This window comes from Lycium ferocissimum, chromosome 5 (assembly GCF_029784015.1).
Source record: "Lycium ferocissimum isolate CSIRO_LF1 chromosome 5, AGI_CSIRO_Lferr_CH_V1, whole genome shotgun sequence".
NCBI classification, from domain to species: domain Eukaryota; kingdom Viridiplantae; phylum Streptophyta; class Magnoliopsida; order Solanales; family Solanaceae; genus Lycium; species Lycium ferocissimum.
This window is the reverse complement of record NC_081346.1, coordinates 4,102,805-4,111,930: the sequence shown is the minus strand read 5'-3', so window position 1 is coordinate 4,111,930 and position 9,126 is coordinate 4,102,805. Positions and strand designations below refer to the sequence as shown.

General features: G+C 33.3%; 1 protein-coding gene across 1 annotated transcript; it reads left to right on the top strand.

Moving 5' to 3' along the window:
- Positions 1-2,527: 2,527 nt before the first annotated feature.
- LOC132058101 (uncharacterized) lies at positions 2,528-3,202 on the top strand. Its single transcript, XM_059450665.1, has one exon. The coding sequence runs from the start codon at positions 2,626-2,628 to the stop codon at positions 2,944-2,946; it is 321 nt and encodes a 106-aa protein (XP_059306648.1). The 5' UTR covers positions 2,528-2,625; the 3' UTR covers positions 2,947-3,202.
- Positions 3,203-9,126: the final 5,924 nt, after the last annotated feature.

Below are 9,126 nucleotides of genomic sequence, written 5' to 3'. Positions count from 1 at the left end.
AGCCTTTCTTAGTTCACAATATCCTTGCCTGTTGTTATGCTAAAACAATCAAAAAAACTCTAAATATGATGTGATATTATTCGTTGCGAATTGAGTCCATACAATTTCATGAAAAGATTTCACATGATCAATTATCTCAACTACACTTTATATGTACCTTCTTTTTTTTCTTTTTTCTTTTTTATTTAAAGGAAAGGGTCAAAATACCTCTCTATTTTTATTTATCAGCTAGTTTTATCCTCCGTTACAAATTGGATTTATACCCCCGCCGTTATGAAATTTAACAAAATAATTGCTCAATCTAATGGATTCCCCCAAATCAATCTCAAGTGGACAGGGTCGGGTTAAAAGAAAATTGAGTAATTTTAAGTGAAATTGATTGAGGTTGATTTGGGGGAATTGATTAAATTGAGGGATATTTTTCTTAACTTTCATAATGGCAAAATATAAATAGCCTCAGCTTGTAACAGAGGACAAAACTAGGTAATAAACGAAAGTAGGGAAATATTTTTTACTCTTTTCCCTTTTTTTAAAAAAACTATTAAAATAAAATTTTGTTCACGCACCCAACATTGATAACTCAAATATTCAATTCTTATGTTAGAAGATTTGATTTAAAATATTCAAATTCATAGCGGAACTGCTGATTAAAGGCAAGTTTTGGGTTCTCGAAATTCTATTGGAGTAAGAGCCAATTTGGTTGAGGCATGACTTTTGATTTATTTTTATTATTTTGACTTGAAAATAAATACTTAAAAATACTTTTTTATTTTACTCAAAACACTACAAAAGTGTTTAAAAATTATTTTAGCTTTAAAACACTTAAAATAGGGCAATCCAAACAGGCTGTAACATGATTGTACGGTGTCCCTATTTAAATATGTTGACTCCATGGAGTCTCCCTCTTAAGTCTTTCAAGGAAACATCGTGCATTGGGATTTTTTTTATAAAAGAAAAAGTGTGTCCATTTCACAGAATGGAACTGCTACGCCAAAAGGAGCGTAATGTTCAATTGCCGTCCCACTCTATGGTCGTCCTCCAATCACTCGAGTAGTATAAAAGCCACCACACAAATGTGGTGTAATTTGTAGGAAAAAACACGCACACAAGCATAAAGTATTAAAAGCACGCTCACACACCTATGTATTATACTTTCTCAGTCTCAATTTAAGTGTCTTATACATTGACATGAAATTTAAAAAATAAATAGAGATTTATGAATCTTGTCTTCTTAAATTTAAGATGTGCATAGTCTTTTAAATCTCGTGATCTTAACAGTGCCATATAAAATATTGAAACTAAAAAACTTATTAAGGAGCTGTTTGGACATGGTTTCAAACCATGATTTGAAATCATATTTGGATATGCAATTGGATATCTTAAGTTATATTTTCTCTTATAAACATAAAAACCCACAAGTTGTGAAAACTATTAAAACATTCTTAATTTTTATATAACCTTACCAAATGAGCAAGTCATAGTTCTAACAATATTAATACGCTACTAGAAGACCTTTCTAAAAAGTACAACACTAATTAATCAAACTTTAGTTCAATAAAAACGAAAATTTAACATGAATAGTAATGAAATTGGTAGACATAAATAAAGATTGGTGGAAGTTAACGAAGTTGGTAAATGGTCGGTGGGGGTAATTGTTAAAGATATCTACCAACTTATGAGTCTTTTTTTACAAAATATAAACTTATGAGTCAAATTTTTTATTTAAATTTTTTGAAACCATGAGATGAAATGCATGTCCAAACGCCTACTAAGTATAAAAGGAGACACTATTTTTGGGATAGGAAAAAAAAAAGACATTTAAATTGAAACAGAGGGAGTAAATAGTAATAACAAAATTAAAGTGCAACACATGAAAAAAGAAAAGAATTTTATAGATTAAACAAAAAAGTTTAATTCAAAAGACTAGTCTATTAAGTGGAAGAATCGATGGTCACCATTGGTATCACTTTCTTTTTTTTCTTTGGCCGACTTGATCACGGCTAACCCACCAATTAGATTTAAGCCGCATTCTTGGTGCCCTACCATATGGACACGGCTGACACCCATCTTCGGTTCAAGCCACTGTGAGTTGCAGTTTCAAGCGTTGATCGATATGTTTTGATATCAATTACTATTATAAAATGAACAACAGAGCCTCATAAAGACGTTGAGAGGCTTAGCATACAAACTCGTTAATATTTTCTCTTTTAAATAAATTTTGAGATAAATTGACAAACAACAAAAAACATGCACCTAACTAAAGTAATTTAGGAGAACTTTTACTTATTTAATATTCAGAAACCGTACCATTAGTTGCGGGTCATAGTTATAACTTATAGTCGACTAAAGGTGAGTTTGAGAAAGCGCGTGGGAAAGCATTACACATTTGCGCATTGTGGACATACAGTGTGATTACAATGACCATTCCCATGATGACATCATCACCCAGACGTCACCAAATTTGTGAATGGATGAACGGACGTATTTATATTCTGAAACAACAGCAACCAGCCAGGAAGAAAGAATACAACGAAAAGCATATATAGAGTCGATAACAAAATAGACATAGATGTGAGAATAAAGAGAAGCGACAGCATTATCTAGCATTAATCAGCCAAGTCCTAGATGCTACATATGGAGGGTGAGAAGAAGAGGAAGAGAACTGAAAAGGATGACGTTACCAAGCATGAGGTAGATATTGCTGTGAAGGAAGAGGAGGAGGAGACAGTGGTGTTGCCGTCACCTTCAGAAGCTGAAGTTGACGAGTTCTTCGCGATATTGAGGAGGATGCACGTAGCGGTGAAATATCTACAGAGAAGTGCTCAAATTCTACCAGCTAACGTTAACGCTCACGGCAGCACGCTAACCGCATCGCCTGCCGGTGTTGCTGCTGTCGTGCGAAAACGTGGTTTGGACCTCAACACTCTGCCAGACGGCGGAGACTAACGCTGTTTTAAGCTTTGGTTATATAGATATGCAAGCTTAATTTGTGCATTTTCATCAGTAGTGATGATATGCCGTACAGCTTAATTAAGCTTTTCGGAGGGCACTGTTTTTCTGATCAGTTTTGGAGAATTGGTAACATATATTTCTCCTGTAATTTTAAATAGTCCGTACTTAGTAGAAACTAATGGACTTGTTTGATCTTTGTTATCTACTTTGATTGTCATTAAATATGTATAATAAAAACTATGCATAAGTTGGATCGGCTATATTATTTGATGCTTGCACATAATCTTTTCTACCACATGATTTTTCTTTGATTATAGTGTCTCTTCATAAATATATAATGAAATATAAAGAAATTAAGTACTAACAAAAACCAACGCTGAAGATTTATTTACAAAGTGAATAAGCAAAAAATATTTTCCACACTTTGTACTTTCTAATATTTTCAATCTTTTGGTCTCTATTTTCTTAATTCCGTTTTGTTTTTAAGTGATATATACAACAACCAGAAGTTGATACTAGTGAATTCAAAAAATAAAAAATGAAATCTGTAAGACTCTAACTATCATCTAAAGCAAGTTATTGAGCCTATTTGGATGGGCTTAAAATATGCTTTTTGATTTTCTTATAAGTGATATAAAACAACATTGATAGTAAAAAAAAAAATAAGTTGGGGGTAGGCTAACTTATTTTTTTTTTTCAACTTATAAGCTATTTTTAAAAACTTTAAAGTTTTTTTTTTTTTCGCTTATAAGTTTTTAGCAAGTGTCCAATTATTTTTTTTATTTTATGCACAAAATGACTTTAAGTCAAATTAAAACACTCAAAAAGCTAAAAACGTACATTTATAAGCCAATCCAAATGGGCTCATAGTAATTTTTTTATAAACTATTTTTATTCTGCATGTATGATTTTTAAAGGGATTCAACTGAATCATACCTAACTTTGGTCCTGCTCACATATTAGATTAATTTTCAGCTTCGGTATAAAAAATCGACGAGAACGAAATTTAATTTGCTTGATATCTAAAATTAGATGGAAGGTATGTTGTATAAATAATTAGCAAAAGCTTAGGGAATGCATGTGCAATTCTCTCAACATTTTCTTCTTTCGTTTTCCATCGAAAATCTTGAGTTGTTTTTTAGAGTAGAAACAAAAATTACGAATCACGTGCTTTTATTAATCGAAAAAGGTTCAAATATGCCATCCAACTATCAGAAATGACTTATTTATGGCACTCATCAATAGTTTGGCTCATTTATGCCACCAAACTATAGGAAATGGCTCATTTATGCCATCGAACTATAGAAAATGGCTCATTTATGCACTCATCAATAGTTTGACTCATTTATACCATCGTCTATTATCAAAATGACTCATCGATGCTATATTTCATTAAAACTGGTTTTACAATACCATATATGACACGTGGCCTCTAACTAGATTATGGTTGTGGGTGGGTAAGGTGTATGAATCGGGTTTTTTTATTAATTTGGTATTTAAAATTGGCCGGTTTAATTAAATAGCGTAGACCTCTAATTGGAGCCACGTGTCATATCTGGTATTATAAACCGCACGTTAATGAAAAATGGCATGAATGAGTCATTTTGGTAAGCACGATGGCATAAATAAGTCAAACTATTGATGAGTGGCATAAATGAGACATTTCCTATAGTTCGATGGCATAAATGAGTCATTTCCTATAGTTCGATGGCACAAATGAGCCAAACTATTGACGAGTGGCATAAATGAACCATTTTCGATAGTTGGATGGCATATTTGAGCCCTTTCCGTTTATTAATTAACACTTGTTTCGAGAGATAAGACGAGGCATATAGATCATTTTATTGAACTTTAGTTTTAAGTTTTTAACTCATCCACTCACTGTGCATGCCCTCTACCATTACTCTCTCCGATCCAAACTAATTGAGATTTTAAACTTGGGCACATGAATTAAAGAATTAATTAATTTCAAAAAATCAAGAGGAGTTTTGACTTATATACCCTTAATTATGATTTTCGTATCTCTTTAATTTGACATAATTATTATAGGGATATGTGAATGTGTAAGGGCAAACTTAGAAAAGAGAACTAAATACTTTCTTTGTTTTGTTGAACGTAAATTATTTTGGATCAACTTTTAGAGGTTAAACCCTCAATTGTTTTGGACCGGAGGGAGTAGTAATTTTATGGGCGTGGAAAACATAGTTATAGAGCATTGAATGCTGAATTTCATCTTTTAAGATACGATATTAATTAAACCAATAGCGGTATGTAAAATATGCAAATGTAAGTAGGCGTTTGGACATGCGGTTTGAAACTATGGTATCAAACCATAAAATGAAATCAGCGTTTGGACATACATTACACCCCACGGTTTCAAACCATGGTTTCAAAAATTTTAATTATAAAATTGACCATAAGTTTACATTTTATAAAAAAAGACCCATAAGTTGGTAAATATTTTTAACAATTACTCCCACCAGCCATTTACCAACCTCATTAACTTCCACTAACCTTTATTTATGTCTATCATGTGGGAGGATTATATTAAATTGTTATTACATTACTATTCATGTTAAATTTTCATTTTTATTGAACTAAAGTTTGATCAATTGATGTATTATCTTTTAGAAAGTCCTTCTAGTAGCGTATTAATTTTGTTATGAACTATGACTTGCTCATTTGGTAAGATTGTATGAGAATTAAGAATGTTTTGATAGTTTTCACAACTTGTGCGTTTTTATGTCTATAAGAGAAAATACAACTTACGATATGATTTCAAACCATGGTTTCAAACCATGTCTAAAGGGCTCCTAAACCCTTTGTTTGGATGGTTGTTTCCATGGTTCATTAATGTACAGTATGGTATGGTACAGTATGGTGTTGTATTGTATTGTACTGTATTAATGAACACAATGTTTGGATAGACTGTATCGTTTGTTGTGGTTTAATAACATTTGTATTGTTTGGTTTGACTGTATGGTACTGTATAATAACTTGTAAGTTTACTAAAATACCCTTAACTCTTAATTAGAAATTAGTTTATATATATATTAGTGAGTGGGGGTGGTGGAGGGGTGGGTGGGATGAGGGTGGGGGTAGTGGTGGTGAGGGGTAGTGGGTGGTTGTGGGATGAGGATAGGGGTAGTGGGTGGTAGGGTAGGGTTGGGTGGTGGTGAGGGGTAGTGGTTGGTGGAGGGGTGGTGGGGTGACATGGGTGGTTATGGGATAAGGGTGGGGGTGGGTGGTAGGGGTGGGGGTGAGTGGTAGCGTGAGGGTGGGTAGTAGGGTTGGGGTGAGTGGTAGCGTGGGGTGGGGTGGATGGTGGAGGGTGGGAGTGGGGGTGAGTGGTAGGGTGGATGGTAGAGGGTGGGGTATAATGGGGAAATGAAATATGTAACCACGGAAAAACTACTAAATTCGTGGTTACAAAAATTGAAACTTTTCATGGTTATATAACCATGGGATGAACCACGTATTTACAACACCATACCACATAATTTTAAGAATAATGAAAACAAGCATGATTTCATACAAAATCATACATTAATGAACCATGGCAAACAACCATCCAAATAGGAGGTAAGGGTTTGCATCGGGATATTAAATTTATGGAATTCGATTTTTTTCCTCAACGTGTTTGAAGAGACTAGAGAGTACCAAAGTGAGAAAATTTCAATAATATTGTTCCTTTGCTCGTCATTACTCGATGAATTGAGAGCGTAGTATACTTATAGCTTATGGATCCACCAGCTGGTGAAAAATATTCAGAACAGAAAAAGAAAGGAATGTATTTATGGACAAAGTAACGATGACTACTGATTGCAATACCTCAAGTTATTAGTTTTTGTGGTAGAAGTTCAGTTTTCCAAGTTTCAACAGTGGTTGAGTCCATTGCTCCAATTTAAAAGACATCTGCGTTTTCTAATTAATCTAAACAGGTTTACTTATTCTACTAATCCAAGCTCCGTTATGAGAGTCAGTCAAAATAAAATCACGTTATTTATCACATCACACTAAGATTAATCCAACCTAATCCCGGAATTTCTTGAACGGTTTATGCTCATGCGCAATTGCAAAGTATATTTCTAAGAAACGCCAAGTAAATTCTTAAAAGAAAAAATTAGATAGAGGGAAGTTACAAGACGATAAATGACATGAAGGATAATCACGTGGTTACTAACCTCGCGCAATTTCAGTCATACTTAATTGCTAGTTGATTACGATTGTAAAACTTATCAATATTCTGCCAATATTACTTTTCTTTGCAACTTTCGAAGAATTTTCTTTGTGTGGAAATAAGAAAGAAGAATAACTCTATTATCATACTCTCAAATAACGTGGAAGTGTTCATGTACATTGCCTCTCCGAAACTCTCGAAATATAATACTGGTGTGGCTTCGGATTTTACAATTATGCAGTGAAATGGGAGGCCTAGGCCTAAAAGAATGAAATTATGAGGCCCAATTGGGCCAAGATTGGTGATTTCAAGTTTTCAACCAGCCACCATCATGGAAATGGTAAAAAGAAGTAAAACTTACATAAATAGCTATCATTTATTAGCGTGTAACAAGAAATAGCTATAAAATTGTTATTTATCAAGCGTAGCTAGTTTTTATCCTAAAACGCGTGTATTTCATTTTTTTGAAATACAAAGGAAATACAAGAAACGCAAGACACTGGTGAGTAAAATCAGGCCCTATTTATGGAACAATTTTTTTTTTTTTTAAATTCAGGGATTCAATTTAAATCTTCCCATAAATCACGCGTAACGGCTGTTATTCCATAATATCTTACATATCTCTCTCCACTTTTATCACAATCAAAACTTTTTGAATTCAAAAATCACTAAAGATCTGAAAACTTCCAAATACAGAAGAATCTTTGTGAGCTCTGTTTTCTACATTTGAATTCTTCAAAGCAAGTTGACATACACTTGATAACATACGAATGAGTGTATATATATAATTTTACTGACGATCAGATTTGTATTTCAGATTCTACAAAGGTATGTTTCAAATTTTCAATGATTTGTTTGAGACTGTTTTTTGATTCTATATTCTGTGTTTGAAACGATGAATGGGCATCAACTAAGACATTTGTGTCTACTGTATCTCGACAGACAACAACATCAGGCAATTGGAGACTCTCCAACTCACTGCTAGTGGGGATTGTATTTGCAAATGTACAACTCTGTGGAAGAAACAAATAAAGATTTAATTAGTTTGTTATAAAACTAGTCACACTTACATTGTGAATAATGAAATACAGAGAAATATTATGAAATATACAAAACCAGAAAAGTTACATTGTGATAAAGGAAATACAGAGAAATATAATGAAATACAAAAAATCAGAAAAAAAAAACCACCAGAAAGCACAAATATGACAAGTAGATCAATCGAATACAAAAAAAAAAAAATCAGTAAGACATAATTGCAAAATAAATGCTATGAAAAACATAAAAATAAGTTAGAGTGTTCGAATATTACCGACTGTTTGCCATCTCTAAAAATGCCTTCCATCAAATATTGTATTTTGACTGACTGTCAATGGACCTTCAATTCAACATTCTTGGAATGGAATTTCCCTGATTTAACAAATGAGATACGATGGAACTCTTGAACAACACTCATAAATCCAAACTTGCATAGCAAGTGGCTTCCCATGAATCCTATAATACTGGCGGAATATTTCTTGTTGATGCTTCTAATCAACTTGTGAAAAGCTTCTTTGCCCCATGGATAATCTACATATCTTCCATCCTCCACCACTTCAAAATGAACCCTTGGTATATTCGTTTTTCCTTGGCTCACCGCAAAAGATGTATGTATTTATAAAAAAGTAATTGCAATCTTAACAGCCGTTTTATCATTATCTCCCCAATTCTTATTCTTAAAGCAATCAATCAACTCCAATCTTTTTACTTTACTCCCGGTTCGACCAAAATAATCATCCATAATCCTATTCGCTTTTTCCTCATCGTATGTAAATTGACCTTCGGCCACACAATTTAGCCCGCTTATAAGGACAAATTCTCTCATGGTAAATCGCAATACGGTACCATTTATATCAATTGTCAAGCACGTGAAGTGCTTTCCCGAGTTCTCTTTACCACGACGCACCTAAAAATCATGTTTGTACCTTAAGGTGTCACATTTCGAGGAATTTTCC